The sequence below is a fragment of the Kockovaella imperatae genome (assembly GCF_002102565.1).
Source record: "Kockovaella imperatae strain NRRL Y-17943 chromosome Unknown BD324scaffold_15, whole genome shotgun sequence".
In the NCBI taxonomy this organism is placed as follows: domain Eukaryota; kingdom Fungi; phylum Basidiomycota; class Tremellomycetes; order Tremellales; family Cuniculitremaceae; genus Kockovaella; species Kockovaella imperatae.
The window spans coordinates 20,511-47,756 of NW_019028955.1; the positions used below are offsets into that span (position 1 = coordinate 20,511).

General features: G+C 52.5%; 11 protein-coding genes and 1 non-coding gene across 12 annotated transcripts; 3 read left to right on the forward strand and 9 right to left on the reverse strand.

Moving 5' to 3' along the window:
• Positions 1-329: 329 nt before the first annotated feature.
• On the reverse strand, positions 330-444 carry BD324DRAFT_t32. The gene has a single exon. It is a non-coding gene; the product is annotated as a tRNA-Pro (tRNA).
• Positions 445-1,059: 615 nt separating this feature from the next.
• Positions 1,060-3,677, forward strand: BD324DRAFT_604875 (bacterial alpha-L-rhamnosidase-domain-containing protein; the record flags this gene model as incomplete). The annotated part of the gene is made up of 4 exons (XM_022013991.1): positions 1,060-1,156; positions 1,208-1,684; positions 1,720-2,447; positions 2,486-3,677. The coding sequence occupies exons 1-4, from the start codon at positions 1,130-1,132 to the stop codon at positions 3,675-3,677; spliced, it is 2,424 nt and encodes an 807-aa protein (XP_021868383.1). The 5' UTR covers positions 1,060-1,129.
• Position 3,678: 1 nt separating this feature from the next.
• On the reverse strand, positions 3,679-5,415 carry BD324DRAFT_594457 (hypothetical protein). Its single transcript, XM_022013831.1, has 6 exons — positions 5,317-5,415; positions 5,174-5,267; positions 4,648-5,123; positions 4,174-4,608; positions 4,004-4,124; positions 3,679-3,966 (listed from the first exon to the last, which is right to left on the reverse strand). Exons 1-6 carry the CDS (start codon positions 5,378-5,380, stop codon positions 3,702-3,704), a joined length of 1,455 nt encoding a protein of 484 aa, XP_021868384.1. The 5' UTR covers positions 5,381-5,415; the 3' UTR covers positions 3,679-3,701.
• A 15-nt stretch (positions 5,416-5,430) lies between these two features.
• Positions 5,431-7,406, forward strand: BD324DRAFT_636639 (hypothetical protein). The gene is made up of 6 exons (XM_022016917.1): positions 5,431-5,965; positions 6,010-6,626; positions 6,677-6,906; positions 6,957-7,098; positions 7,143-7,283; positions 7,324-7,406. The coding sequence occupies exons 1-6, from the start codon at positions 5,545-5,547 to the stop codon at positions 7,351-7,353; spliced, it is 1,581 nt and encodes a 526-aa protein (XP_021868385.1). The 5' UTR covers positions 5,431-5,544; the 3' UTR covers positions 7,354-7,406.
• Positions 7,407-11,119, reverse strand: BD324DRAFT_594459 (hypothetical protein). Its single transcript, XM_022013832.1, has 11 exons — positions 10,453-11,119; positions 10,316-10,407; positions 10,177-10,263; positions 9,544-10,139; positions 9,350-9,495; positions 9,247-9,301; positions 9,055-9,209; positions 8,749-9,008; positions 8,550-8,700; positions 7,624-8,501; positions 7,407-7,575 (listed from the first exon to the last, which is right to left on the reverse strand). The coding sequence occupies exons 1-11, from the start codon at positions 11,051-11,053 to the stop codon at positions 7,489-7,491; spliced, it is 3,108 nt and encodes a 1,035-aa protein (XP_021868386.1). The 5' UTR covers positions 11,054-11,119; the 3' UTR covers positions 7,407-7,488.
• A 499-nt stretch (positions 11,120-11,618) lies between these two features.
• Positions 11,619-13,122, reverse strand: BD324DRAFT_636646 (hypothetical protein). The gene is made up of 3 exons (XM_022016918.1): positions 12,631-13,122; positions 12,050-12,274; positions 11,619-11,993 (listed from the first exon to the last, which is right to left on the reverse strand). Coding segments are annotated over exons 1-3 (324 nt in total). The 5' UTR covers positions 12,633-13,122; the 3' UTR covers positions 11,619-11,896.
• A 256-nt stretch (positions 13,123-13,378) lies between these two features.
• On the reverse strand, positions 13,379-15,004 carry BD324DRAFT_653387 (hypothetical protein; the record flags this gene model as incomplete). The annotated part of the gene is made up of 2 exons (XM_022018651.1): positions 13,379-14,338; positions 14,396-15,004. 2 exons carry the CDS (start codon positions 15,002-15,004, stop codon positions 13,379-13,381), a joined length of 1,569 nt encoding a protein of 522 aa, XP_021868388.1.
• Positions 15,005-15,908: 904 nt separating this feature from the next.
• On the reverse strand, positions 15,909-16,543 carry BD324DRAFT_643511 (actin filament severing; the record flags this gene model as incomplete). Its single annotated transcript, XM_022017552.1, has 4 exons — positions 15,909-15,934; positions 15,990-16,043; positions 16,096-16,172; positions 16,317-16,543. 4 exons carry the CDS (start codon positions 16,541-16,543, stop codon positions 15,909-15,911), a joined length of 384 nt encoding a protein of 127 aa, XP_021868389.1.
• A 501-nt stretch (positions 16,544-17,044) lies between these two features.
• On the reverse strand, positions 17,045-20,485 carry BD324DRAFT_594464 (calponin homology domain-containing protein). Its single transcript, XM_022013833.1, has 19 exons — positions 20,079-20,485; positions 19,973-19,987; positions 19,833-19,917; positions 19,767-19,772; positions 19,640-19,708; positions 19,386-19,576; positions 19,215-19,331; positions 19,048-19,168; positions 18,894-18,993; positions 18,793-18,853; positions 18,487-18,754; positions 18,355-18,431; positions 18,201-18,306; positions 17,939-18,148; positions 17,800-17,889; positions 17,689-17,745; positions 17,483-17,638; positions 17,304-17,430; positions 17,045-17,246 (listed from the first exon to the last, which is right to left on the reverse strand). The coding sequence occupies exons 1-19, from the start codon at positions 20,369-20,371 to the stop codon at positions 17,212-17,214; spliced, it is 2,184 nt and encodes a 727-aa protein (XP_021868390.1). The 5' UTR covers positions 20,372-20,485; the 3' UTR covers positions 17,045-17,211.
• Positions 20,486-21,667: 1,182 nt separating this feature from the next.
• Positions 21,668-23,413, reverse strand: BD324DRAFT_636665 (hypothetical protein). The gene is made up of 6 exons (XM_022016919.1): positions 23,130-23,413; positions 22,866-23,017; positions 22,601-22,806; positions 22,124-22,546; positions 21,798-22,065; positions 21,668-21,751 (listed from the first exon to the last, which is right to left on the reverse strand). The coding sequence occupies exons 1-5, from the start codon at positions 23,156-23,158 to the stop codon at positions 21,880-21,882; spliced, it is 996 nt and encodes a 331-aa protein (XP_021868391.1). The 5' UTR covers positions 23,159-23,413; the 3' UTR covers positions 21,668-21,751; positions 21,798-21,879.
• A 1,670-nt stretch (positions 23,414-25,083) lies between these two features.
• BD324DRAFT_636670 (hypothetical protein) lies at positions 25,084-26,082 on the forward strand. Its single transcript, XM_022016920.1, has 5 exons — positions 25,084-25,407; positions 25,456-25,476; positions 25,572-25,725; positions 25,779-25,812; positions 25,858-26,082. Exons 1-5 carry the CDS (start codon positions 25,309-25,311, stop codon positions 25,955-25,957), a joined length of 408 nt encoding a protein of 135 aa, XP_021868392.1. The 5' UTR covers positions 25,084-25,308; the 3' UTR covers positions 25,958-26,082.
• On the reverse strand, positions 26,083-27,243 carry BD324DRAFT_636673 (hypothetical protein). The gene is made up of 4 exons (XM_022016921.1): positions 26,799-27,243; positions 26,379-26,740; positions 26,205-26,316; positions 26,083-26,151 (listed from the first exon to the last, which is right to left on the reverse strand). Exons 1-4 carry the CDS (start codon positions 27,162-27,164, stop codon positions 26,134-26,136), a joined length of 858 nt encoding a protein of 285 aa, XP_021868393.1. The 5' UTR covers positions 27,165-27,243; the 3' UTR covers positions 26,083-26,133.
• Between the last annotated feature and the right edge of the window lie 3 nt (positions 27,244-27,246).

The window sequence follows — 27,246 nt, forward strand, 5'->3', positions numbered from 1 at the left end:
CCAGATACATAATCATTCACAGCATGCAGCGGGCCCGAAACAAGTCGGCTATAGCACATCTTCGAGAGCGCATGTCATAGGTGTTCAAGAGCCTACTCATCAGGATAGACGCGCAGATATGCCACATATGTTTTCGGAAGAACCCTTGACGGGTCCGCATTTACCATTCGCGGCGATGCCTTCGCTGCTTTGAGCCGGCCGTTACGGTTGACGCGTTCTTTCGAGCCCTAAATCTGAGCAAGGCTGGTGCAGTGCTGGATGATACACGGTGTAGTGATGAAGGCCAAAAGAATAGGCTGTACCCAAAAAAACCAACAAGAAAAAAAGAGGGCTCTGACCGCGACTCGAACGCGGGCCAATTGCACTTCACATGGCTACCACATGGGATTTAACCCAGTGGGCGCACCTCCCGAAGCAATTATCGTACCTCTAGACCATCAGAGCAACAACAAAATCACGCTTTGTGTCAATGATTATATCCTTCAACATTGCCCTCAATCTCCATTCGCTCGGCAGCAGGTCAAGCAGAGCAATTTCCTCTCTCAATCGTTGAATATCGCCTGGATGAATCAGCCAGCTCTGATCATGAACCATGAATGGCCCCTGATTGGGATTGAATCTGCCACACTCGAAGTCTCGAGGGTTTCGAACCGCCGCATTCGTTCCGAAACCCCAAAAAGGTCGTGATGACCTTTCAGTAGGGCTCTGAGAGTATTCAAGTCCTCGTTGTAGGTGCAAGGAGTTTTGGCAAATTGAACACGGTCAGTCGTGAAGACGCTCAAGAGTATACGGCTCTTAACGAAGTTGTTACGCATTAATGTGGCACGAATTTTGGCTCAAATACTCCTTAACCTGATGGCCCCAGTACCTACCCTATTCATTCTGCTCGCGCTTGGCTGGTGTAGTCCAGGCATTCAAGGAACGCCTATAGCCTGTCTCGCTCTTCCAAACCTGAACCAATCCTTGCGAGAGCCTTCTAGTGCTGCTTTGGCTCAAACAAGACGGACGCCTGACTCAGATGACAGCGTGCTACACCCGCCAGCTCAACTCGGATTTCGGCTCAATCTTTACCCGAACCCCGAATGACTTTCCACAGCTGCCATTCCAGTCAAGGAATCACTCACTCATCATGGATCCAGCTCCAAGTTCCCAGACAGTAAGAAGTCTGACCACGGTTCTCATTCGTTCTCACTGAGAGTTTATTCAGATCGCGCACCTGAACGACAACTGGACATGGGTTAAAGACTGGATCGATGCTCCTCTGAAAGGGGAAGCCGGCAGACTTGCGAGATTTCAGCGAATTGTGGAGGTTGAAGCGGCAGCGTTGAAAGTGCCAATCTGGGTGCGACTCAGCGCCGATACACGCTACAAGCTCTTGATTAATGGCAACCGTGTCTGTGTTGGCCCAGCGCGAGGCAGTGATAGAATCTGGTTCTACGATACCATTGATCTTGGTCCATTTCTTCGAACGGGATCCAACATCATCGAGATACTCGTTCTGCGCTTCTTCCCGTCTGAGAATGTCGCAGAGCCTTTCGGAAGAACCGCGAGACCCGGACTGACCATCTATGGGTCAATTGGGGACGAGAACATCTCCACGGGGGGGACTGACACCAAGTGGCTCGGCGGGCCGGAAGACAACCGATATTATCCCCAGGAGACCCCATGGGACCACTTTTTAAACGTACGTTCGAGTGAGGGGCAACGATTGACCTAAAGACTTACGAGGAGACATCGAGCCGGACGGAAGAGGTCGCTTTGTCTCCGCTGAAACGTCATCGCCTGTGGAACAAGCAGGGTGTCCTGAGTCCGTGGTTCCTCGAACCCCGCTGCATCCCCCTCGCAGAGGAGACGCCGTGTCCCTTCAAAGCCATCCGACACTCCGACAGCGGACTAGATATCGATGCTTGGCATCAGTTGATTGCCGGCAGAGCACCTCTGACGCTACCCAAAGGCTCCAAGCATCGCCTAGAGCTGGAATTCCAGGTCCATTCTACCGCATTCATCAGCGTGACCGCGGAGCGTCCTAAATATTCCGGATCTAAGGTCTCTCTGACTTATTCGGAGGCATACGAGGTACTACCCAGGCCTCCTCCAGGTCAAGGATTCACCTTCAAGGACGACAGGACCCAGCGGGAAGGGCATGGACTGGTTGGACCGTCAGACAGCTACTTTTTCAGTGGGTATGCAGGAGGCGGTGATCGGACCGAATCGTATGAACCTTTCTGGTGGAAGACATTCCGGTTCATCGTCCTCGAGATTGAAGTATCCGACGAACCCTTGACGTTGGAGAGCTTGGTCTTCACACAGACAACCTATCCCATGGCCGTGGTTGCAGATTGGAAAGCGACGCCGTTGTCCAACAAGATGTGGGACGTCAGCATAAGGACCATGAGGAATTGCATGTTTGACGGGTACTCGGATTGTCCGTTCTACGAACAGCTTCAGTAAGCTTTGCTCATCGCACAATCAGGCTAACAGCAAGATACGGCGAGGACAGTCGATCCGCGATGGTATTTCATTACCTCTTGTCGGGCGACGACAGATTGGGCAAACAGGCCATCTCAGCTTTTGCGACGTCTATTCAACCTCACGGTCTCCTTTTGGCTCGCTATCCTGCGCATACGAAACAAGTCATCACGGGATTCTCGCTTTTCTGGAGCATGCAGGTATGCGATCATATGCTATACTTCAATGAACCGGACTTTGCCAACCGATTCCTCCCTACGATTGACAGTGTCTTTGGTTTCTTCGACCGACAGACCGATCCGTCGACAGGACTCGTCGCCAATCTCCCGAGACGTTTCTGGTCGTTCATCGACTGGAATGTCCACTGGGGGTCCTCTGACGTGCCCAAAGGTTTCCATGACAATGGAATGCCGATGGAAGGTAGGGAAAGCGGCACTTGGTCGTTCTTCACCATGATCTACGCATTCACCCTACGGCGAGTGTGTACGCTGCTGCAGCAACTCGGAAAGCCACAGCAGATCGCACAGTACACCTCGCGAGCGGATCGAGCAGTATCAGCGATCAAACAGTATTGCTATGATGGCGAATTCTTCATGGACAGTACAGTTGAAGCGCATCGCCCCGAGAATCCTCTGTCACAAGTCTCGCAAATCTGGGGCATCCTCTGTGGGGCTATCGATCCAAGTTCTCCTGACGCTAGAAGAATTCTCCTCAAAGCTTTCGATCCGCAGACAGAATTCGCCGTCGCATCCTATGTTATGCAGCACTACGCATTTCGCGTCTTATCGCACACTGGCCTTTACAACATGTTCTACCATCGCATGTGGGATAAATGGCGGCTGCAACTAGACAAGAATCTCAGCACTTGGGAAGAAGACGACGTGAATGGCCGATCAGACTGCCACGAGTGGAGCGCGTTGCACCCTTACGAATACCTGACAGAAGTTGCTGGTCTGAAACCACTTGCTCCGGGTTGGCAGGTGGTTTACTGGAATCCTCGATGGAAGTTGTACGAGACAATCGTTGCAAAGGTTGCCTTGGGCCATCAAGGTGTCGCACAAGTCAGTTGGAGAACAACTGAATCCGTGTGCGAAGTCTCGTTGAGTCTTCCCCGGGAATTACGGGTATATTCACCCGGCGTTCACGGCAACCTGGTTGATCGGGGCGTAGTGGACAGACTGTCGCTCAGCTTTCCAGTCAAAGACTAGTCTCGTTCGCACTTGATGCATCGTCTATGTGTCGTCTAGTAGGAATTCTGATATCTCAGATCGCATAGCTTCACGACGTATACGATCGCTGATCCACTGCGGCAAAATTGCTGACTGAGGGGCACCTTTCTTGCTTGCGGAGGCTGTAAGGGTAGTCAAGCAGCCATAGCAGAGGTGAGGGGCAAGATCAAACCGTGCTGATTCTTCGTCTTCTGTAGAAGTCAGCGCAGGCCTGAGTGAAGTGAGGGATGTTTTGGATTTCCACTCGAGGGGATCTTGCTCTTTAGGTCTGGCAAGGTCAGCTGAAACCTCTTGGGTCAACCCACAATCGACACAGGGGACAAATGCTGTCTCGATCGTCTCCCCCAGCGAACATGAGCTTCTCTCCCGTCCGCGTTATTGTTGAAACAGTTGCTGGATGGGTCACGCTTAAACCGGCAATGAAATCTGGAGGACAAGTCAGCGAGGGTTAAAGCGGCTTTCGCGATAAACTGACCCTCCGTCAATCCCTCCAAGCTTGTTGAACCCTTGCCCCTGGAGCCGGAGTGCAGATCCCCAGCAGTCCATTTCCTGTGATTTTGCATAGCTCGCCGATTGACCCAGCAGTACATGGACGCCTCTTTGATGCTGATATCTTTCATAGCTCGCACTTGGTAATAGCCTTCAGATTTACAACTCGAAGCCAACTCTAGCGGGAGAGACCAGCCTCGTCCAAGAGCAGTACCAGAGATGATACGTTGCGCCTGTCGTGTCGAAGTCTCGCCAAGAAGGAGATGGGAGACATCGGGCAGACCTCGCGCGACCTGCTCCAGGATAGCGTCAAGGACGTTGCAAAGAAAAGCTGGGCGAGATGCGGGTGAAAGCGTAGCAAGCATTCGTTTCAACGATTGTAATGGCGTTTCTGACGAAGTAGTAGCTTTGAGAGACATGCCTGAGTGATGTCAGCGAAAAACGTTCATTGTTGACTCACCTGCATCGTGAATACCGACTTCGAGCACGGGCATGGGCCTCTCCGAAGCCTTCTGGAGACCAAGTCGGGCTGCAAGTCCAACATCGAACACATCCTCCGCTTTCACCGCAATGAACTTGAGGCCACGCGCAGCTGCGACTCCTTGCAGCCATTCCGTCCTGTCCTCGATACCATCACTGACCCCACTAAAGTCCACATGTACGACCGTAGCGTGATCCCATAAGATCTCCTTCTCCCCCTTTTTCAGATCGGCTCGCCTCCCGTCGCCCTGGCCAATGAACCCCGAGGCAATCATCATATCAAGCATTGCCATACTACCTGCGCCTCCAGATAGAGCTATCAGAGCGTTTCCGCGCTGAATAGGAGGTCGTACGTTGTCTCGTTTCGAGGGGTTCTTGCTCCGAGCTTCATCGGGTCTCAAAGCAGGGTATAGTTGACGCATGAGTCGTTGTCGCATATTCTGCTCGAAGCAGGATCTGCAGAATCGTCAGGATATCGACAGCTCAAACGGTAGGATGAGACTCACCTGCAGTAGAGAGCGGATCTGATGATGAACATGGCTCTGGCCTCCCTGCACCTCTGACATATTCTCGAGCCTCTGGACGGGATGGGCCGTCTCTCTGCATATATTGTGAGTCAAATCCAGACCTCGGGCTCGGACAAACTCACTGGGCATCAGCGCCTGCTCAGGCTCTCCGTGTTCGTCAGCCTGGGCGGGGCTCCCACACGACATATCGCTTGTTGGCTACTAAGGGTCGTTCAGTGCGTAAAAACAAAATTTCAGCTCATTTGATCGAAGAGGTGGAGGTCTCAAATATCAAAAGTCTCGAGAAGTAGGTCACCATGACTTCACACCGTCACAAACCTCTTTGGACGGGCTACTGACTTTTGGGGAGTATGTCTGGACCTACGCAGACCTCATCAGAGGGCCCTTCTGGTCCATCCTACCGCGGAGGATCATCGAGCAAGCCTTCGAATAGATCTCGCTTCCAGGCCAATAACAAAAAGTACGGTACGCCTTTACCAATCCTTCTTCCATCTTCACCACTGCATCCAGCCTATCAAGCACCATCAAGGGACACTGTTGGCTCACGTTCAAGCTTTATCTCAACGTTCCTCTCGGTCTTTGAAGCTCCTGTCAAGGTGGAAGTCCCGCAATGCGTAGGAGTATTTGATCCTCTGACTCGATCAGTCTGGATCACCGATCCCAAAGACATGGCGATTCTATTCAATCGGGGATTCTTTGGGAAAGGGACTTTTAGTCGCAGTGAACCTACGTGGAAATCAAGAAGATTGGACCAAGTGCGAGGCGGGCAGTGTGAGTGCTCGTGCTCAATATCGAAAGTTGCTGAAATGGCTCAGCTGCGGCGGCAGAGAAGTTGAGGGAGAAGCGACGATTGGAGCGAAAGCAGTTCAAGATTGACCGAGCAGAAGCCATGCTGTCCGCTGCTAAAGCCGCCGAGCAAGTTCTGGTCACTGGTCAAATGCCGTCGGAACATGGACCAGATGAGGTTGCGGAAGGCTCAAACGGGGATGCGGGCAATGGCGAGGAGGGTAATCTATCTGGACGAGCGGCTTCACCGGCTCTCACGACCGGCACCGACGTCGACCTCAGTACCCTGACACCTCAGACATTCCTTGTTCGACCGACTCGACCTGATGCGAATCGGAATCGTGGAAAAAATGCTTTCAAGAGGAGACCGAAACCTGTAACATCTGTAAACGGAACGACTGTCGAAGCTGGGCCCTCGAATGCAATGCCGTCGTCCTCCTTGCCAAGATCCGGCGTATCAGACCAGGAGGCTCCATCTGTACAGCCTGCTGTGGTCGTTGTGCCAGATGATTACGAGCAAGATCTCAGCGAGGATGACTTTGAGGAGTCCATAGTGGAGGATCTGGAGCATCTCCAATTGGGTCTCGAAGAGGCCTGGTTCTTATCTTCAGGTATCGGAGTCTTGAAGATATACGATACAAAGACAGTGAGCTTTTTGGTCTCGTCCATGGAGCACAATCTCACTACTCCCTGTAGCAATCATTTATCCCCAGGGAATCGGTTCTGGCCTTGCTTCAGACCTCGCCAGTCTCAAGGGTGCCGAAGACCCCAACAGCTCCCCCGCGATTATTCCCCGATGACCCCTTCCTCATCTCTTACGCCTGTTACCACCACTTCCGATCCCTCGGTTGGGTCGTCAAACCAGGGATAAAGTTCTCAGCAGATTGGTTATTATATCGGAAAGGACCAGTCTTTAGTCATGCCGCGTGAGTCAAGACCAGGAATTTCTATCGCGCATCGCTGATGGCAAAGACAGATTCTCCCTTGTCATTGTTCCTGTGTATGCAAGCTCTGAAGACCGACGAAAATCCCCCTACGCCGGGCAAGATTGGTTCCAGGAAAGGATGAGCTGGAAATGGATAAGCACAGTTATGCGGGTCAACTCGCTGGTTCAAAAGGTATAAACAGAGTGCTTATCGTGGATAGGCTGATTCGGGCGCAGAATGTCATCATGATCTACGTCACGGTCCCGTCAGTCGCATCTTTTGATGCCTCACTGAAGTTCGGCGATGGATCGCTCGATCCCAAAAAAGTCGACATGAAGGCATTGCTTCGACATTATGCAATTCAAGAGGTGTCACTGGTGAGTGACTCTGAAATACATTCGTTTGACCCCATCGTAGAGTCGTTTCAGCCCAGCGAGGAGACGATAGCGGTTGCGCTCTCCGTTTGACTTGCCTGTGTCGTCATGAAATTCATACGGACATGTTATATTTCTCGTCTGCATACATAAACTATCCTACTTTTCTTCATCCCAAGTATGCCGAGTGGCTTTGTGCCGAATATTTTCATCTATGCGCCGAGGTTGGCGCAGAGGTAATCGAGGAACCAGGCGGCAGCTTGGCCAAAGGTTTGGGCACCAGAAGGGGTCGAAGCTTGAGCCAGCGTCAGCCTGCTGATAGATTGTCGGAGATTGCACTCACCACTTCTACGAACAAGGGTCGCAACTCGTTGACGGCTTTTGTCTCGGGCGGTTGAAGAGCTTCTGCCATCTTCGCCCTTTTCTTCTTCTCCTTCCGCATCGTTGCTGTTCCTTGGGCGCCAGGGATTGGGCCTCTGACGACTCGAATAGGTGGGGGACGCTTGTCCTTGTCTTTCTTACTGTCGACTGGGCCGACTTCAGGTGAACCCTTTCGACCTGGCAGTGCGTTTCTGATTTTGTCGAGAGACGATCTGCCGGAGGTGTTGGATCCTCGGCGAACGCGATCTTCGGGGATCGGAAGCTTCGACTGTGTGCCCGGGGAAGAAGGATGTACAGGGGCGCTGTTCGGAATCGAGGATTGATCGGTAGGTGCAGACAACGGGAGCGATCGGACAGAATTGCTGTCCACGCTGTGATCGTCATGCTCGTCGTCGCCTTCGTCGTCCTCCTCGCTTTCTTCATCGCCCAGCTCTTTCGCTTCGCCCACCGCTGTCTCGCTCAAACTCAGGGTCGCCAGTACACTACCAAGCAGTGCCGCTTCTTCGGACGATTCCGCCGCAGTGGCATGATCAAACCTCCTTCTGATCTTCTCCTCGTGAGCCAACTTGAGCTTGTAATGGTATTGGGCGACAGCATCCACTTCAGACATGATTGCCTCTCGCTCAGGACCACCGTGAGGAAGGATGAATTCCAAGTCCACTGGGTGAGGCAGTCCGTCGCGTGCGTAAGACAGGAAAAGCTCGATCCAGGCCATCAGCGAGTCAAAGAGGCCCTGTCCTTTGGAATGGACATTATGAACGAAGGTGTAGAACGACTGCTCATGGCGTTGGACTAAATCGATAAAGGTCTGCACGGTCCGCTGCGGATCCTCAGAGCTCACTGTGTTCAGTCAGCTGAGACCTACTCCTCAGATGACCTCGTACTCACGTTCTTCGACCTGCTCGACAGTTCGTATCATGTCGTTCAAAAACGTTTGCAGATCGCTGAGCGAGTCCGCAATGCTGGCTGCTTTGTAGACCTGCGCCAATGGGGCGTAGAAAATGGTGATGATATCTTTGAGGAGCTCGGCAGTCACACCCTGTCATCGAAGTCAGCACACACCTGACTGGATCGCGATTCAGCTCACCTCAAAGATGAGCGAAACGAGCTGCTCCTTTTCTCGCTTTCTCATCCACAATTTCAGCAACAGCCCCAAGTCCTCAAACAGCCAGGCGTCATCATCTTCAGGTCCTGTATCGTCGTCCGAGTCCTCAAGATCCTCCAATGACGCTTTGTAGTCTTTATACGCTCTGGCAGCTTTGAAAACCCGTTGAAACTGGGGGCGAGAGAGACTAGGCGGATCAGGCGATCGAAGGATGACAACCAAAAGATCAAGGCCTTCGCTTCCTGTTCTGGGTCAGTATAGGCTTTGCATAGAGAGTCCTAGGCTCACCTGCATCTCTCCTGAACATCTCTTGAATCTCGTATGGTGCCGTGGCGTATTGCTGAATCTTCTGGCACAGGACTGGATCATCAATCTTCTCCGTCACCACGGCGATATCTTCAGCGAGCAGTCGAACATCCTCCGTGAGCGAAGAGGAGAACATCCTGGAAGGATCAGCGGGTAGATACGACACACACCCACCGCTGGAGCAAAGACTGCCCTCCGAACGGTCTCGCCAAGAACAAGTCAAGGACGCCTGAGGCGAATCAGCGAACGCCAGTGTCTAGAAGTCGATGATTCTCACCCCTGATCATCGCCATCGGGTTGGAGATTCGCAGGATGCCCTTGAGTACAAAGTACGGCATCAATCCGTGTAGCCGTTTCAACGTTGCAAGCGAGTCTGAAGCGGTGTCGGCTGCGACGAAGACCTGGAAAATGGTCGCAGCGAGGCTAATGACAAGTGAGCCCTTTTTACCGTTGGGCATTGACTCGACTCACGATATACGACCCCAAATGAGCACACTCTGCTCAGCCGGAGGTAGGTCTTGCACCTTCTCCACCCTTCGCACCACATCAAAGACCTTTTGCAAACCTCCGTCGGTACTCAAGACATCTCCTTTGAATTGGGCTAATCCTTCTCTGAGATCCTCGATCCTCTTTTGAGCTTCTTCTCTGAATCGTCTTCTGCCCTCTTCACGGACCGCATCGCCTTCAAGTCGTCGTTGCGAATCCATGGCCTCTTCTCTCGTCAAGGTCGTAGGTTTAGAGAGGAGGAAAGAACGCAGAACGGGTGAGTTGAGGACTTGAGGATAATCAAGAATCCGTTGGAGATAGCCACGGAGAGTCAATCTATTCTTTTCTCTTGACAGTGGGCCTGTACTGCCTACCGGTGACATCGGTGGATCATCGGGGTTCATGGCCGGCGAACCTGGTCGCGGAGACGCATTTGCTGACGCTGGAGCGCCGCTTCCGTAGATTGCTCGGAGAGGATTGTAGTAGCTATATTGAGGCGCCGCGGCTGTAGGCGTAGCAGTTGCAGATTTGTCCTTTGGCGGAGGTGCGGGCAGAGGATCCTCGGGGAACGCAAGTCGTAACTGCTTCATAAGTTAAGGGATGACTTCGCAATCTCACCTCATCGGCCAAGCGCTTGAAATCACCGTATCGTCGCGAAACGATGATCTCGTTGCCCTCGCCGACCCGAGTACGAATAAGAAATTCCTGGAGACGATATCATGAAGTGCGTCGGGTTAAAATGAGTCTGCCAGCTCACATCATGCGACTTGTGTCTAACCCTGCCCTTCTCGGTGACCACCCTCACTCCGATGACGTTGACGTCGAATACCTGCGGAGGAGGTGGAGGCGCTCCAGGGTCGCCATTGGCTCCCACAGAGCCCGGCGGAGGAGGACGATTCATCTTCTCCCGTCTTTTTCTCCTTCTCTCTTCTTGAGCTTCTTCCAATCGCCTCAATTCAGATTGACCGATTCGGACCACTTCCTCCCCGCCTACAATCTTGACTCCCACGCCGACCATGAGGGCCATATGTTTCTGTGATTTGACCCAAAGCTTGTTCTTTTCTTCAATCTCTTTCCTCTCTTCTGGACTCATGAGTGAGTCCGCCATCGCTTGCTCTTCTGCTGACATGCCAGTTTGCTTGGTGTATCCCGTGGTGGATAGGAAAGAGGATAAGAATGGCTGGACCTTGGCGGACCAGAACGTAGGAGGAGCAGTGGATAGGAATGGAAAGGGCAAGAGGAATTGATGGAACAGGAACCTCATGAATGGTAGATCACCGACTCTGCCTTCTTGACGAGCAATCTCCGAGACGCGAGTCATTGCTTCGCGCTTTGCAGATTCCGGGAGGATGAAGGGGTCCCCCAAAAGACCCAAGGCATTGGCACCGAGCGCTGGGTCAGTCAAGAGGTCCAGTTCGTGTGACATTTGGAGGTTGACCAAGGTCTTTTTGAGGTAATGAGCTCGAAGAGGCGTCAAGGTTGTAGGCGGCGTCATGCCTTCAGGCAATGTCGATCGATATGGATTCAAATGGGCAGCTGAGGTTTTCACGCCCGAAGACGATGTCGCCGCTGTAGCAGAAGAGGTTGAGGGAGGAGGAGGAGGTGGCAAGGACGTTGATGGCTTGGGAGGTGAAGGAGGAGACATGAACGCTTGAGCCTCTTCGAATGCTTGCGTAGCTTCGACATCTTCACCGTGTTCGTCGCCAGGCGGTGGTGGAGGTGGCAATGCTCTAGAGGGAGTGTTCTTCCTCCTCGGTTGATATGGCAGGTTGCCACGACTGCTCCCTGTGCTGGACATGGTTGAGGACTTGGAAGTGATGAGTGATTAGTGATGAGAGGGAGAGAGAGGAGGGAGAGAGAATGAAACGTTGGACATTATTCGCTGGAATATTGGAGATGACGTAGATGGGAGGAGTGACGCCGAGGAACCGATAACATCACTATTATTGCCCCCTGGCTCAGCGCATCGATGCGTGACCAGCCGATATGCATGGAACAGCGGGGGGCACATCCTGGGATTGAGGGCGCCGTTGACTCTTGGTCACGCAGAGGGCCCTGAGAGCATGCTTCATTTGTTCATGCTGGAATTACAAAGAATAATGACAACGATTATGGAGGAAACGAGCCGGTACAGAAAAACATGCGAGAGAGAGAGTCCAGTCACAGACCTCCCAGCGCTCCAGACATTTCAAGAGCAGATGGGAGCTATCCAATCCACCGTTCTTTTTCCTCTCTAGAATCTAGGATCTATAAGGCACTCGAAAGAATCGTCCTGTAGATGTTACGATTATAGCTAGTCAAGAAAGGTGATAGAGATCGTGAGGATGGGTGGGTAGATTTATGCCTGAGCGATCTTGCTGGCTACCGTCCGCTCGCGTTCGAGTCGTTCTTTGTTGGCCTGGAAAGCAGCCTCACGACACGCCTGGATACCAGTGCTAAAAGATGAGTGTTAGCAAGACTATTCGCGAGGGAGAAGAGACAGACCACTGACCAATTGTGTGACTCTGGGGTCCTGTGCGTCCCGCAAAATGCCAAATGACAATGCGGGCATTCTCCAATGACTTTCAATGCTGCGCTGGGACATTGAGTCGGGGCATTCGCGGTCATTTCTGGCTTGGCGTCGCTGCGTGGCTGATCGGAGGTGTTCTCAGAGGAGGGTTTGGGAACAGCGGGAATGTTGTAGACAACTCGGTATTGACAACGCTTCTTGGCGGGCCTGATGGGTGGCATCGCGTTCGACGGGGGGAGATATCGGTCGAGGGTTGAGCAATGGCGTATGTGGGGCAGGCAGGGGATAGCGAGAGGATATACGACACAGCAATGGTGGGCAAGAGGGATAAAGCGGCGACACCGGAGAGATGGGAACAGTGGGACAAGGGGACAAGATCGAAAGGAGATGGGAGGAAGAAAGCAAACATGTCAGCGATCATTCAAAAAGAGAGAGTTGCAAAGATGGGCGGGAGTGAACGGGAAGGGAGGTAGACATCTCTGACTCGTGTGATCCCCAGCACGAGCTGAGTGAAACGCACATGTCGATAAAAGGGGGAGGAAAGACGAGGAGAAGACGCTTACATGATGGCAATTGGAGGGTTGTCGAGTCGAGGTGAGGAGGTGAAAAAAGCAGTGAGACTTGGTGGTCGACGGATGCCCCTTTCCGGTGATTGGTCAATTGGTCGGGTGGCAACTGTGTGCGGGATAGGTGATGGTGATGGAGGGTGTCTCCTGTGGGTTGGGCGTCTGAATATATATGCTCCCGGCAACCACAGCAAAGAGAAGAATGAATAGGGAGAGAAGCAAACGCGAAGCGATGATCAAAGTGATAGACGAAAAGGTGTGCCAGGGTAAATGGGACTGGTGAAAGGTGGTGAGACTCGTAATCGGCTGCTGCAGGGGCGGCGGCAGCTGGCTGAGCTGGTCCAAAGCTAGTTCTCGAGCTCAGATACACAAGACTGATCAGGGATCCGATCTAGTCGCTGCAATGTGACTGCTTGTCTGCTTAGGTTTGTTGCACTGGGGACGATGGTCGATAGTAGGTTGATGAGATGGTAGTATAACAACAAGGTGGGACCAAGTGACTCCATCTCCTCCGATCAGCCAGCCAGTTATATACAGAGTGAATTTGATTCCGTCTGCTTATCGATTCCAGCCAAAATGACTCAGCCCAGGCGAGCAAACCACGTGGCAGATGACCCTACATGGTTCTAGGCCTTTTCCCCCTTGGGGCGGGCAGTTCTATCGTGGCACTCCGGAGTGAGAAGAATACAATCTCATTGCTAGCTAGCAAAAGTGCAGATGATAAGGCAAAGTGATATTATTATACTCAATCTGGGGAGAGACGCAACTTTCTCCTTTTGCTTGAGGTCCCAGGGGACAGACGAGGCTCGATCCGCGGAAGTGTGGGAACAACAAGTTGAGGGCGGGATTGGCACGGAGGGATCTTGGGGGACGATGGCGTGGCGATAGTCATGGATGTCTTGGATCGAGCTATACGTCGCAGAGGGGTAGATTGAGACCTGAGTTGTATCGAAAGAGAAGGGTCATGAGATCCTGCTCGTCTTGAACCGTGACCATCGTTCCCCTCAACTTGTCCCGCTAAACCCTTCATTTCCAGCCAGACCGTACCGATTCTCAACCTCTCTCGTTGCTTTGTCGTCTCAGCTGCCATTCTCAGCGCGTCTACCCGCCTCGCTCGCTCCAACCAGACGGCTTCAATCACCGCAATCCGTCTCTCAGTATCCGAGTGACCTCTGCAAGCTGCTGATGATCTTCTCTGGCTTCCCCTAGCCTCTCTCGCTGTCCATTCTTCACTCAATCGATCCAAGAGGAATTTGACCGCCACGCCCCGTTTCGAGCCCGCGTATGCGCAGCCCAGGAAAGTCAGAGCGAACCAAATACAGCGGAGAATATGATGATGTGTATGAGGGATCAGGATCAAAACTCGAGAGGCGAGCGAGGTAGCAGTAAGAGCGCCGAAAGCCTTTTGATCCGTTTCGTCATTCTCTCCACTTTCCCCGACTCCAGTTTTGAGCGGGATCAACGAACTGGAGACCGGTCGAAAGAGGATCAAAAAGACATTGACGAACATGAGAATGTATTCAGAGTAAGGGTTGCCTTGATCGTCGACGATAGGTCGGTCAAGTCTCAAAGCGTCCGATTGGACACTGTGAGAGAGAATGCCAAGACCTCGATGAGAAATGGTGAAGGGTGGGGCGTTAAGTAGCTCGTAGAGTGCATCTCGGACGGCTTGTCCGTCAATCGGAGCGAGCACGGCTTCGCGTGCCTGGAAAGGGCGCGTGTTAGGACTAGTCCATGAACTAGATCACGGTGCTACGCTTACCGCCATGGACCGCTGAGCTGTGTCCTTCTTCGCATCTTCCCTTTCCCTGATCTCTGCATAAGCTTGCAGAGCGTCGGCCGCCCCTTGGTGCCATCGATGACACACGACAGCACCACGAGCTTCATCGTGAGCCGGGTTAACAGATGATCGCCTTTGATGTTGCAGTTCGCGTGACGTTGGCTTAGTGTGGAGCGGTTCGGTCAATAGGCTGTGAACGCCGGACCGAGATAATTCTTCACCAGGCTCCTTCCGTTTCAGACCAATCGGCACACCTTCTCCTGAAGTGAGAGACTGGGAAAGCGAAAGATACTGCCGATGACCATATGGAACGAGAGGTGCAAGCTGACGGCCGCTGGTCGCCTCACAATCAACTAAGAACCGATGCCGCGGGGCAAAGTGAGCAACCGGCTGATCACCGGACCAAGATCCTGATCGAGCCTCCTCTTGCCCCTCATCGGGAAGTAAGGGGGCCGCTCTTCTGATCACCGAGGTGCTCAAACTGGTGAGTAAAGGGAATCGTCTGGGCGTCGCCGGAAGAGGCCGAGGGGAGGCGATCTGTCGCTCAGATAGGGATGGGAAGGGATCCCATGCCATGCCCTGTTGTGCCATTATGATCTGGAACACTTGCTTAGAAAAAAGGCGACTTCGGACAGTAGTCGAGTTTCTCGACTGTCTTTCAATCCTGTGCGGTTTTGAAGTCCTCGCCTGTCTGTCCGATCGCATCAATAGCTTAGAAATACTTGATCAGTTCGTGTCCTTTATAATCCACGTTCTATTCTCGACGCTCCCTTGTCTTTCGCCCGCTAGCCGTTCGTCCGCGATACTCAGGGTGAGTTGACAAAGCAGTCCCCTACCGATTGACCGATGCGCCGTGGTCGACGGTGCGCTCGTCTTGAAATGAGCGAGAACGCCGGAGGATCGTACAGCGGTGTAGGGCGTACAACAAACGCTGCCTGCGTTGGTGACGCGTTCCATCCGGCGTTCTTGATTGATTCCTGGCGATCAATAAAGGGTCAATTGGATTGATCAGTCATGCGATCTGCACTGCTGAATCAAGCAAAGGGGTCAAATGGGAAGCGAATCTCGATTCGAGATACCTCAGAACAATGCAGGTCAGCGGATTGGAATTGAAAGAAGAAGGATCGTCAACGAAGTTTCGGGCATCCCTTTGTTGGAGATCTCCGGCCACTCAGCACTGCCCATTGCATCGCACCACAAATTTGATCCAAATGCATCCCTCGACTGTAACGTCACACGGCATTGCTTGGTCCTTCCATGGATCGTCAAAGAGCAGGAGCGCAAAGGTCCAAAAGGGTCTGAGGGGCATATTGGGAAATCTTTGTTCTTTTTCTAAGGAGCACGGGAGAGCGAGGGTTCGAGGATTATGAGGCGGTGGACAAGATCGGGAAAGGAGGGTAGAAGACTGGTGGCAATGGCTGGATGAGTGTGCGGTCTCTGGCACCGTGCTCTTGGTCACTCACAAAGGGGAGGTCCAAATGTATTCCCTCAGCTTCTATCGTCGAGTGGCCTTCTCGAAGACTATGCCGTCATGTCAATATAGCTTACGCACACTCATTAGCGTGAGCCGACTCACGAGCTTCCGAAGTAATCTCATCGAGGGAGGTAGCCTGAATCTCGAGCTGAATTCCTGAATGGGGGGATCAGAGCTCGAAACACCCGCGGTGCGCAGACGGTCTCACCGTCAAGGCGTCGTCGGAGAGCGTCTTTAGACGCGGCAAAGACCATCTTGGATTTGATCTTGGCATCATCAGGGGCCCTAAGTGGAACTTGTCAGCTCAGTCCCAAAACTATTCGGCAGTGTCCAAGCTGTGCCCACTACCGGAAGCTCCTCTTTGCAACTGCGGACATCGCCCGAACCCCAAACTACGATACGCGTGTTGAGACAGCTTGAATGACTCACCAAGCGACAAAGGTAATCTTGTTTCTCTTTCCTTCTCCGGCACTCAATTCAAATTCGTAGTCGTAGACTGCCCAAACACAGTCTGCCTCTGGCAATTCAGACACAAACTTTTCAAAGTCCTTGTCTGAGGAAGTGTTCTTGACAATGATGGATGTCTTGTCGTCCGATAGACCGTAGATAATGTAAGTGAGCTTCTTGCCGTGTTTGAGCTCTTGGAACTTCTCCATACATTCGGGAGTCTGAGGATTTAGCGCGGAGGTGGGGAAGCGCAAGCGGTGGGTGACATGAAGAGGACAGATGTGTCAATGATGGTTGTTTGCGGAATACCGAATTCCATGGTGACCGGGGGCAGCACGAGCGGGACAAGAGGTAAAGCAGGGTGTCGGTGGATGGATGCGGAAGAGCAGACAAGAATGAGTTAGGAAACAATACCAAACACCAGGTCAACAATGGTTGTCTCATGTTAATCCAGAAGAAAACATGGGACTTACAGGCTGGACACCGGAGGACTGGGCACATGGCACGTCAGCATGTTGCGGGTCGAACATGAAGGGGGAGGGAAGCTCACCATTTTGAAAGGATCAAAGGTGGGTCAGACGAGGACGTGAGAGGGATGTGTTATGAGACTGAGAGAGATTAAAGCTGGGGCAAGAGTGAGAAAAGAGAGAGGAAGAGAGAGATGGCGATTAGAGGTCTCGAAGAAGAGAGACGTCACTGATAAACGGCGCAGACCGCGGAGGAATCGATGTGTTGGATTAATACACGTCATCTATCGCTAGCTGTTCGGCGCGTGTTTTGAGGCGGCATGTCTTCTTCTCATGCTGATGTGACTGACTACACAATACAAGCAAGGTGTTGGGGATGTACATAGAGTTCTACTTTCAACCTATCCGTGTCATCTAGCAAAAGTCATCTCTAGGAACGCATGGACTGACGAGGAGAAGATGTTCAGCAACGTCGCACGCCAGGATTGGTCCTGCCACTCACAATCATAACATGTACTCTCGCCGGCCTCGGCATCCACTTCCTTAGACTCTGGCATGACTTCTTGTAAGAATTTGATGCGATCAGATGGAAGGTTGGAATGTATGAAATCGAGTTCAGTGACGTATGGCTAGAGGAACAAGTCAGCCTTGGTCTGTCGCCTTGATTGAGCATGCCCTCGCCTTGTCGCGTGCCATTCCTCTGAACGCCTCATGCAGTTGATCGCGGGAAGAAGAATCATCTCGGGTGATGTCGACCAATAATGCAAGCCAAGCTTCATACGTGACCGCGCCAAAGTCGGCTTCCAATTGAGAGTATAGAATCTCGATCTCGTCATCCTGCAAGGTCATTCATGAGCTCTGTAATCCGCGACGCAGGGGTGCCTCACCCCATAGACGATACCGAGACTAGCCAGCGCGGAGTGCATTTCCCAGAGCTGAAGGGTCTGGTAAACGTCAGCTCCAAGTCACATTATCACGCCGTGCTGCACAGCCCTCACATTCGTATCGTCCTTGTCAAAATGCTTGAACGTAGCTTCAAACTCTTCCAACTTGGCAGGAGTTAGATTTGTATGAGTCGCGGAGACCGACTGACACGGCGTCAACAAAGCATCTCCGGCCACAACAACGACAACTCACCTGGTTATCGACAAAGCTGATCTTCTTCTTGATGCCGGCTTCCACCAACTCCAGCTCGAATTCCAAATCGTCAAATGTCAGAACGGTATAATCGTTCTCTTCAACCTTGGCCTCTAGACACGCCTCATTGACAGCCGCGACGTCAGTCATGAGGTGAGCACGGAGAGTTGGGATGGCATCGGACAATCGCTGAAGCGTTTGCCGTTGGTCCTGATCAGTGCATGCTTGAGTTCGAGCATCACGGCGCAGCCGCGAAACCCACCGCTAGAGCACCTTGAAGTGCCCCTATAGCTTGCTCGATCCGCTGAAGTTGATGCACAAAGTCTTCTGCCACACGAGCAAACTCTTTTCGGAGAGACTCTTTGATTCTGCGCAGCTGTCAGCTCACGTCTATCACACGCTGATGAGCGACTTGCTCGCGGATCCTGGCGTTGATGGCTCGACTTCGAGTCCCCTCAGCCTGTAAGAAAGCCGCCCACCGACGTTCGAGGTCCTGCGAAGTCGTACATCGTCAGACCGATAGATGATCACTGCTCGCAGAGACCCACCTCCAGCGTTAGACCCTCTCTAGGTTCCCAAGACCTCAAGGCATACGTCTTGAGCTTTGTTCTGATGTTTGAGTACAGCGCTCCAAGCTCTTGTCGTTCTTTCACCCAGGCTCTCTTGGTGGTCCTCTTATACTCGGTGAATTCGCTCAGATGCGCCATAGCCTCGGGGTAAGAAGCAGCAGATGATGAAGCGAGCCAAGAGGACTCTGTGATGTCGAGTGTGGCGAGAAGAGCCGCCATGCGTCGTTCGAAGTCGTTCTTGGATGTCCTGCCGTGTTAACTCCAAGATGAATCGTGAGCACCTACCAGATACCTTGCATGAGTTCTGCAAACTTTTCGACACGCCTCGTGCCAGTCTCCATCTTGTCTACCACTGGTATGAGGACTTGGCGCTGCTTTGTACTGACCTTCTGAGGAGAATTTATGGAAGAACTCTGCCACATAGGTCATGACGGACCTTTCGTCGGGAACGTCTACCTCGCACAAGTCTTTGACTTCCAGCAGGCGCTAGATTGGGGTCAACCTGTGAGATCCGGCTGCTCCATTCGGTAAAAAACTCACCGGTATACCAAGAGACTGCTCGGCTACTCTGAATGCTAGTTCTGTATTGCCTCTCCTATCTGATTTATTTAGCGCGTGCCAATCAAGAAGATCAGGCCGATGTCGGTGAATCAGAGCGCATCTGAATGGAGTAAGCTATCAGAGAAAGGATGAATGAAGAGACGCACAGAGCCAGACCGTCTGAGAAGCTGCCTTTGAAGTCTTTGACTTCGACTCCATCATAATTTTTCGTCTTCCGTTGACACCAGAGTAGTAATCCGTCTTTAGCGGTCATGCCTTCCTCTCTGAAGCGATGGCATCAGCGCGTCCTCAAGAGATCTTCGCTTTCGAAGACATACGTGATCGTTGCGATTGTGAAACGTAGGATCAAGGTCCAGATCATACCGAGTATGAGCTTGAGGTTTCCATCCACGATATCTTCGGGCCCTTGCGTGCAAACATTAGCGAGATTCAGGTATCCCCACAACCCACCAATATTAGTCAACTTGACACCCCGCTCTCGGATAAAATTGAGAGCTTTCGATGCGTTCTGCGGGTTCGGTCTGTCAGCTAAACGATGCCTATCAAAGGGGAGGAGACGATCTAAGCTGACCTCGGCCTTTTGAACACGCATGACTGGCTTCTTATTGTACCGGCCCAGACTGGTCTCTGACATGATTTCCTTACATGGTCCGTCAGCACCAATGAGGTGAACCGACCCAGCGCAACGCTCCGCTCACCAGCAGCTAAGAACACGTGTAAGCAATCTCTTCGCCTTTCCTTTCATGTCTGTGCTGCGGACTCACCTGGATCAACTTGACGCCGCTTGAGAAATCCTTGACCAGATCCGTCATCGGTTCCAGCTTTTGACCCTCGAGCTTGGTATTTAGCCTGCAAGTGCGTTTCAGCTGTCGCTATCACTTGCACTGGCCGTTTAAGATCTCACCATCGACAGAAGGTCCTGCGAATCACAATGCCGTCAGCCCCTGCCCCCTTCTCATGGACGTTGTGTACCAAGCGTGAAAACATCATCCACTGAGAGCCAACCTCACCTAGCTTGAATATCCGCCCAACCATTCTCCATCCCCATTGACCAACCGCTGGCACCGGGACTCATAGGCACACTTCCGAATTGCCCGAGGGATCCTGTACTGGGTCCCAAACCTGGGCCTCCAGGACTAGCAGCTATAGAACCGCCGTTCGCATTCCCAAAGCCGACGCCAAAGCCGATCGACTTGTTTCGTCCATGTGCTGCTCGGGTAGGCGTAGAGGGAGCACTCATACTGGTGTTGACTCGGTGAGAGCCTCTTCGCTCGATCTCTGCTGGAGATGAAGGCCACGCCATGGTTGGTGGGACAGCGAGTGAAGGCAGAATCAGATGATGAGGAAGGTGCGGAATGAAAGAGGTTGATTCTGAAACTCGGGCGAAGGATTTCTGAGACGCGTGCGAATATCCCTTTTTGGGGGTGTGTGTCGATGATCATGACATGATGTATAAGGTGGAGATCAACCAGCTCCATATACAGCGACTCTGCATGAATCAAACTGACTCCCCCTCAACTTGGACTCTGCCAGCTTAACTGTGGAACGGCACAAAGGCCTTTTTGAACTCTCTAGCATCTGCCTTCTCCTCCGCCTCGCTCTGCCCACAATCTTTCCAGTCGATCCGATGATGGAGTCCTAGCAGACTACCAATGACCATCCTGGGATATCTCATCAGCGATGGAGTCTCCCACGGAAGGCTCGCACTGCACTCACCTTCCGAACTGCAGGTCAAAATTGCCCTTGAGCAGATGTAGCAACGTCGTGCCATCAGGGCACTCCACCTTGAAGTAGTTACCCGTTGGACCTAATCTCGCAAGAGCTTTGTCTGGAGTGGCTTCCCAGTCCAGACCCTGCTTCTCGCCTGCTTTTTTGAAACTTTCCGCCACTTTACTCGAAAGATCTTTCGGCACAGGAATCACCTGCACATGAGCGTGCCCTCCTCGACCGGACAATCGTCCAACTTCAAATACCACAGGGACGGCATTATAGGCTGCGTAACAGGCTCGGAGTGAGGACTTGTACGACTCGAGCTCGGTGATAATGTTCATGGCGTCGTCCGCGGGGATGGACATGAGCGTTGGATGATGCGCAATGGGAATGATCTCGTGTAAGTGTCAGCATTGTCCACGACAAGCGCACTACGCATAGCTCACCAGAACATGCCCTCCTCCCGGGACCAGCGGCTTTGAGCCTCCTTGAGCGACATGCGATGCCGTCGTAGGAATCAATTGTCCTTTCGGCAGCGTCACGTAGGTCTCAGATCCGATAGCCGTGATCAAGTGCTTTGTGACCTTGGGATTACTCAAGCAGAACCAGCCTGGTTGACATAAGCTAAGCCTCCAATCGGTCTAGCTCACATTCTGCAGGTCCAAGTTCCTTCTTCTTTGACCTTTCTTGCTCTCGAGTAGCCACTATGGGGCAATCTCGGATGAAATGTGCAGCCTCGGCGCCACAGGCTCGGCAGACGTATCCATCTGGAGGCGGTCGAGGTCCAGCAGCGGCTCTCTCCTTATCTGCGGCTCGTTTCTCGGGACAGTCTCGGATATAATGATCGGGCTGCCACCGATCAGACAATGCTGTCACTCGCTGGACACACCGATTGGCATATTTTGCAAGTATAGCCTGGTGGAGGCTTCGCAGGATCCCTGTCAACTTTCTGCGGACATTCTTGTATCCAGTGCTGTTGCGATCCGGTGAGCATGGCGGTGCAAAAGGAGGAAGCTCACCCCTGGAGTGTTGCATATCTTGCAGACATACGAGTCCGGAGGTGGACCCCGATCTGATATCATAAGCTGAAGGCCACCAAGATCAGCAAAGCTTACCGGTCCTGCTCCGCTTGACCTCTCCATCCTCCTCGTCATCAGCCCCTCGCTTGACTCCCGCACTGCCCTCGCTGCCCGTTGACATGCTGTAAGGGTTAGGAGTAGCGTTTTTCGGTCGTTCAGGAATAGACGTGGTAGGTGTTTGCGCAGGTAGACTGAAAGCGTAGAACCACTGACCGCAGCATGATGAGCACATGCGTCGCGAGAAGTGAGTGAGGAAATGACCTTACCCTGGTTTTCTTGCCTCCTTCCGGAGTCAGAGCTCCAAAAGCTCCCAATTTGACGCTTCTTGTCCAACGTTCTTCTCTACCTGAGGAGCTCTTCCATCCGAATGGCTCCCGCTCCCAGAAACCTTCGCCATCCGCCCAAAGCATGTACCTCGGTCTGGCCTTTTTGACAACTTCGGCCAATGGTTCAGCCGCGGTAGCCAGAGGATGGCCTAGAGAAGCGACAGTGGTGGACAAGAGGGAGAGATGAGGAGGAGGTGCCGATAGGATCAAAAGGTCTAGGCCCTGGAATGCTGTAGGAAGAGCTGACGATGATTGTCTGGCCGACGCGAGGGATGATGATGCGTCGTTCAAGGTAGGATTGAGGGCAGAGCTGGAAAGTAAAGCATCTATGGCGGGTTTGGCCATGACGGGTGTGTAGGGGTCCTAGATCGTGTGAGCTGAGCAGATTTGACTTTGAAGAGAGTGTAATAGACATACCGCATTACTATTCGGAGCATTATAGAGCTCTTCCTGGTACACTCCGCCCACACATCCAATCTTGAGCCCTTGAGCCGTCGTGAGCACACTCGCCTTGCCTAGAAACACGAGGTTGTCAACAACTTCTCCTCCAGTCAAAGAGATCTTCTCTTGGATTCTCTCGGGCAAAGGGAATTTGCCAAGGGTGAAGTAGGTAGGTAATGGGACTGAAAGAGCATTGTCAGCTGGAATGACAGATGGTCTCTGGCTGTGAGGTCCAGCTCACAGCTCAAGCCTTCGACCTCCATACCATCACTCTCTTCCGCAAAGACGTCGCCGACTAGTACGCAAGCATCGAACGGGCCATGCTTGGAGTTGATCGCTCTGATTTTGGACGCTGTTTCGTCGAGCTGGGATAATGGAGAGCCTATAGCGAGACTGAAAGAGACGACAAGTTGGATATAGACATGGTGGTGGTGGGGGGAAGAGGAGGTTAGCCATAAGTCAGCTTGGAAGTGACTACCAACGGAATGAGAATGAGCTGACGCACATCTTCAAAGGGTTAGGTTGGAGAGCCATCCTTGCGAGTGCACCTTGGCCCCCGCCGCGACCTGCGTATAGCTGAGAGTGCGAGCGATGTAGTGATGTCAAAACAGGAGGAGCTGGACGAAATGTTCAAAATCTCGATCGACTAGCTTAGTGGCGATCTCCACCACAGACCATCAGTAGGCCATAGAACCACACTGAAGGGGTCAGCCAAAGAGGTAGCTCTTGCAGCGTCCTAAGTCGAGCGCACGGGGTGTGATACATGCGATATGTATGGTAGAATGCTGTGGAATGCTGCTGCCGTGATCTCACCCTGCCATCGGCCTAGTGAGCCATCATACGATACCCTGCAGCGTTGCAGCGCTTTGGTGTCTTTGATGCTGGCCTGTGCACAGTCTCGTCCTACACATGTACATTCATACGTGGCATACAACTCTCAAATGCGACTCTGCGCGAACTTCTTTTGCTCTGAAGGGCGAGCTCCGAGCTACACTCCGCTCGACGCCTGCCCTGCAGTATGTTATCATGGAAACCTGCCACAATCAAACTGCCTTTGCTCTATTCCTCCGGGATCCTGCCCTTCGCAGACGTTCAGGTAAAGACAGTTTCTTTTCAGCAGCAGGAGTGATAGTGGGGGATGAGGCTAATTGAATCGACGTCAACGATCACTGCGCTCTCCGATCCTGCTCAAGCACTCAGGCATGTAAACTCACCTAAAACTCTCGATAGTTCCGTCGAAACCTCCTTTCCAGCCGTGGAAAGTGCGATCGGGATTTGCATCCTCGTAGCGGGTGTAGGATGCGCCGTGGACACCTGGTTCCTCTCTCTACCTTTGTCCGCCGTATCTCTGCTATTCGACTTTGTGTCCTCTTTCGGTGCGTCTTTCACTCCCTCTCCTTCGTTTACCAGAGCGCTCAGCAATGAAATGACATTGCTTCGGGTGTCGACTGGCATTTGACCAGCGAATGCAGCTGCGACCATGTCTACAACGTTCGGAACGACATTCCGCTTGCCCATCGCGTCGTCTGTGCCAATTTCAGCGTGGCTCTCACGGTAATGGGGCATGAACGGATCTGAACGGTAGACAGTGACTCACTGGTCGTACTCCGTTGCGCGTGGCTCGTGTCACCAGAAACATTTGCTCCTATCACTCCAGCCTTCTTCTGCACTGGATGATGGGTCGCCCCGTTTCGAACATGGTTGGCATGTATAGCATCGATGGCAGTGATTCTAGCCCTAGCACTGCTGAGCGTGAGGAGGAGAAAGAGGGACCAAAGCCATAGCTTCATTTTGTAATACATCGGGGTGCTTGCCAGGACGCGTGATTTGAACGGGAGATGACCTTGCTTCTCCTCGTTGTCATATGCCTGCGGGTTGAAGCTTGCTCAACCAGCGATATATATAATATATATATATTTCGTGCGATGCCGTGGAGCTCAACCGTGATCCCACAGGGACTGATCGACCAAGCGTCCAGGTGGGGAGTGACACAACCGGTCCAAGCGCTGAAGACGAAACGCCTTATTGTTTGACCGAGGGATAAACGGCTACAATCTATCTCCAGGAGCAGATCGAGTGCAGATATCACTAGGATCTCAAAGTCCGAGATCTGCAATTGCGCGCTTGTCGATCGATGTCCTAGTGCTATTTTGCTCGACGCTTGACGCGGTCAAGCCTACGCGAGACAGTATCCCAGCCGAATCAATCGACACGGGCCAACAACTTCAGAGACACCCGTCCTCAATTCACTGGAGATATGTGACAAGTCGGATCACAGACATCTCCGAGCTGTGCATCGTCTCTGTTTCCTCCCTCAGCCGGGTATGTGACTTGCTTGATTCCTCAACTTTTCACTCTTCCCGTCAGTTGGAGACGAAAATCACGCGCGCGGTGGTATCAAACTATGGAAATAGAAACTTTTTGGCAGAGGGCGGGTGCCATGCAAGTCAGTGCGCGCCCATGGTGTGGTTGTACACTTGACTGCGAGAAGCTGTGACCCTTCGTTCTTATCCCAATTCATACTGCCAGCTTTGCTCATGCGCTTCATCTCACACCGCACCATGATCAGAACCTACAGCCACGAAACGCACAGACGCGCCGGCTTCAAGTCACAAACGCCACATGATTACGTAAAGCAAACCACGTGGGAGCTTGCGTTCTGGTCGGCTGACGACCGGTAATTGATGTCCTCAACATCAGCTGTTGAAGACGTGGACAGCCAGCCAACGAAGCGGAGACCCATAAGCAAGCCTAAGCTATTGTCTGAAGAATCGAGAGACATGGTGGGTCTGGCTCCCCCGCCCCGACATCAACACTGATCTACTCTTCAGTCACACCAACCAGCCGGAGCGGTGAGTGCTGAACATTAGGAGGGTTATGCAAATGACCGCCACCCCGGAGCACACGAGCCGTGGAACTATGCCTGACCGTCCTCGGACCTTCTTAGCTCTCCGCCGTCTCTGTGATGAGCGGTATATTCGCCTTCACACGATTCCGCTCTGTCCCTTCACTCGTTGCGTCCTTTGGAATTGGTTCGGCACTGGCTTTGAGCAGTTTGAGGATTAGGGATGGTTTGGATTACGGTGTAGAGGGAGCGACGGGTGAGTGGCGTTCGTGACGTCCATTGATAGATTGTTGACCATCCTCATCTTAGCGAGCTCTGCGCTGTTGACTGTACCTACTATGATGTAAGTTTCAACCATCTGATCTATCCCCATGCTCATGTGATCCAGGCGAGCGATCAAAACTCGTGCACCTGTACCTGCATTTGTCGGAGCAGCAGCAGCTCTATGTACGATCTATTACGCAAATGAACTGAGAGAGAGGAGGTGAAGGAGGCAGAGGTTTGGTCAATCAAGGCCAGGTCCGCACGCGGGACCCGCCAAGCAACTCTCGGGAGGCATGCGGGCGAGATCAGCAGAGAGGTAGGTATTACATCGAGCAGAGCATCTGTACGAATACGAGATCAAGAATGCATGGGCTCCTACATATTCCAAGGTCCAGATACTTTAGGCTTTTGGCGCATCCTGAGAACGATCATTACACGACTCGAGCGATCTCCCTGCTCAAGGTCACTCACCCGTATCATGACACTGACACGATGACCAGGTACGAGCGGCCGCCCATCCCAATTGGAATCCGTCGAATCATATGGCAAGATGGAATGCTCATATTCGTACCGTAGGCGACCACTTGCCATCCAAGCTCGTTAGCCCGACACATCTCGCCCGGATCCAAGGTCGACGAAACTCACCGCTGCAGGTACACTGTGCCATTCTGGAGCAACACATCCCAGCCTTTCTCAGATGAGCCCGCTTCACCCTTACTCAAGCGCAAGATGCGATCGGCGCCCAGGCAAATACCAGAAATGACTCCTCCGGACGCTTCGAGATTATCCACATGGCCTTTGATCTGGCCTTCCGGAGAGAGATGCAAGAGATGTGTGATGACATTGGAAGGCGGCGTGCCGTTGGCAATCGACGTTGAATCAGGAAGAAGGAGAGCGTATGCTTTGTGCAGGAGGGTGATCAAGTCGGGGTACGAGGAGGAGGAGGGGGTCGGAAGAGTGGACATTAGGGATTCGCGATACTGATGAATCACTGCATCATAATGACCCTAATAGGAGGATCAGTCTGCGGGAGGAGCGATGCTGAGTAAAAGCATCTAGACCAACCGGTTCAAAGCCATACTGCCCATGAAACAGATCTGCTAACGGTGGGGAATTGGCAGAGCTCGTGTGCGGTAGCTGTGCCTGTGGATGTGAAGGCCCTGACCTCCGCCTCCTAGTGCTATCTCCACGATCCAGCTTCCATAGTGCCGCTGCAAGTAGCTGGCGAGTCTCGGCAGCGGTGTAGAAGTGTGGAAGGAGCGTAAAGTCAGATTGCAAGATGTCAGGATCTGGATTTCCAAATGGTCGCACGAGGAGTGTTGGCGATGATGCTGGTCCACTGGATATGGAATAGCAGCGAAGATGTCGGCAACGCTTAGTCTTCAAGATTGCCTTGACTATCTCTGTCCCTGTCCAAGCTGATCTGAACATGGATCGAGTCAATACAAAAGCCAGAGTGACCTTATGGCGCGATCTTTCACGGTATCTCGCCTGACCTGGAAAAGTGGAGGTT

What these genes read in the sequence shown, in the direction of transcription:
- BD324DRAFT_594457 (XM_022013831.1), bottom strand. Translation starts at nt 5,380, where the DNA reads ATGTCGTGTGGGAGCCCCGCCCAGGCTGACGAACACGGAGAGCCTGAG. An exon ending in TGAGCAGGCGCTGATGCCCA is followed by an intron (nt 5,268 to 5,316) that starts GTGAGTTTGTCC and finishes CAATATATGCAG; the next exon opens with AGAGACGGCCCATCCCGTCC. An exon ending in AGTCGGTATTCACGATGCAG is followed by an intron (nt 4,609 to 4,647) that starts GTGAGTCAACAA and finishes GACATCACTCAG; the next exon opens with GCATGTCTCTCAAAGCTACT.
- BD324DRAFT_636639 (XM_022016917.1), top strand. Translation starts at nt 5,545, where the DNA reads ATGTCTGGACCTACGCAGACCTCATCAGAGGGCCCTTCTGGTCCATCC. An exon ending in CCAAGTGCGAGGCGGGCAGT is followed by an intron (nt 5,966 to 6,009) that starts GTGAGTGCTCGT and finishes GAAATGGCTCAG; the next exon opens with CTGCGGCGGCAGAGAAGTTG. An exon ending in CAATTCAAGAGGTGTCACTG is followed by an intron (nt 7,284 to 7,323) that starts GTGAGTGACTCT and finishes ACCCCATCGTAG; the next exon opens with AGTCGTTTCAGCCCAGCGAG.
- BD324DRAFT_594459 (XM_022013832.1), bottom strand. Translation starts at nt 11,053, where the DNA reads ATGACGCCGCCTACAACCTTGACGCCTCTTCGAGCTCATTACCTCAAA. An exon ending in AAGACGGGAGAAGATGAATC is followed by an intron (nt 10,408 to 10,452) that starts GTCCTCCTCCGC and finishes GCGACCCTGGAG; the next exon opens with CGCCTCCACCTCCTCCGCAG. An exon ending in TGTCGAGCAGGTCGAAGAAC is followed by an intron (nt 8,502 to 8,549) that starts GTGAGTACGAGG and finishes GACTGAACACAG; the next exon opens with TGAGCTCTGAGGATCCGCAG.
- BD324DRAFT_636646 (XM_022016918.1), bottom strand. An exon ending in ACCCCAGAGTCACACAATTG is followed by an intron (nt 11,994 to 12,049) that starts GTCAGTGGTCTG and finishes CTCATCTTTTAG; the next exon opens with CACTGGTATCCAGGCGTGTC.
- BD324DRAFT_594464 (XM_022013833.1), bottom strand. Translation starts at nt 20,371, where the DNA reads ATGGCGTGGCCTTCATCTCCAGCAGAGATCGAGCGAAGAGGCTCTCAC. An exon ending in GAGAGGGTCTAACGCTGGAG is followed by an intron (nt 18,432 to 18,486) that starts GTGGGTCTCTGC and finishes ACGACTTCGCAG; the next exon opens with GACCTCGAACGTCGGTGGGC. An exon ending in CACTTCAAGGTGCTCTAGCG is followed by an intron (nt 18,149 to 18,200) that starts GTGGGTTTCGCG and finishes TGCACTGATCAG; the next exon opens with GACCAACGGCAAACGCTTCA.
- BD324DRAFT_636665 (XM_022016919.1), bottom strand. Translation starts at nt 23,158, where the DNA reads ATGGCTCTCCAACCTAACCCTTTGAAGAT. An exon ending in ATGCTCCGAATAGTAATGCG is followed by an intron (nt 22,547 to 22,600) that starts GTATGTCTATTA and finishes CACACGATCTAG; the next exon opens with GACCCCTACACACCCGTCAT. An exon ending in AAGGAGGCAAGAAAACCAGG is followed by an intron (nt 22,066 to 22,123) that starts GTAAGGTCATTT and finishes TGCTGCGGTCAG; the next exon opens with TGGTTCTACGCTTTCAGTCT.
- BD324DRAFT_636670 (XM_022016920.1), top strand. Translation starts at nt 25,309, where the DNA reads ATGTCCTCAACATCAGCTGTTGAAGACGTGGACAGCCAGCCAACGAAG. An exon ending in CTGAAGAATCGAGAGACATG is followed by an intron (nt 25,408 to 25,455) that starts GTGGGTCTGGCT and finishes TCTACTCTTCAG; the next exon opens with TCACACCAACCAGCCGGAGC. An exon ending in CGGTGTAGAGGGAGCGACGG is followed by an intron (nt 25,726 to 25,778) that starts GTGAGTGGCGTT and finishes TCCTCATCTTAG; the next exon opens with CGAGCTCTGCGCTGTTGACT.
- BD324DRAFT_636673 (XM_022016921.1), bottom strand. Translation starts at nt 27,164, where the DNA reads ATGTTCAGATCAGCTTGGACAGGGACAGAGATAGTCAAGGCAATCTTG. An exon ending in GGCAGTATGGCTTTGAACCG is followed by an intron (nt 26,741 to 26,798) that starts GTTGGTCTAGAT and finishes TCCTCCTATTAG; the next exon opens with GGTCATTATGATGCAGTGAT. An exon ending in GGCACAGTGTACCTGCAGCG is followed by an intron (nt 26,317 to 26,378) that starts GTGAGTTTCGTC and finishes TTGGATGGCAAG; the next exon opens with TGGTCGCCTACGGTACGAAT.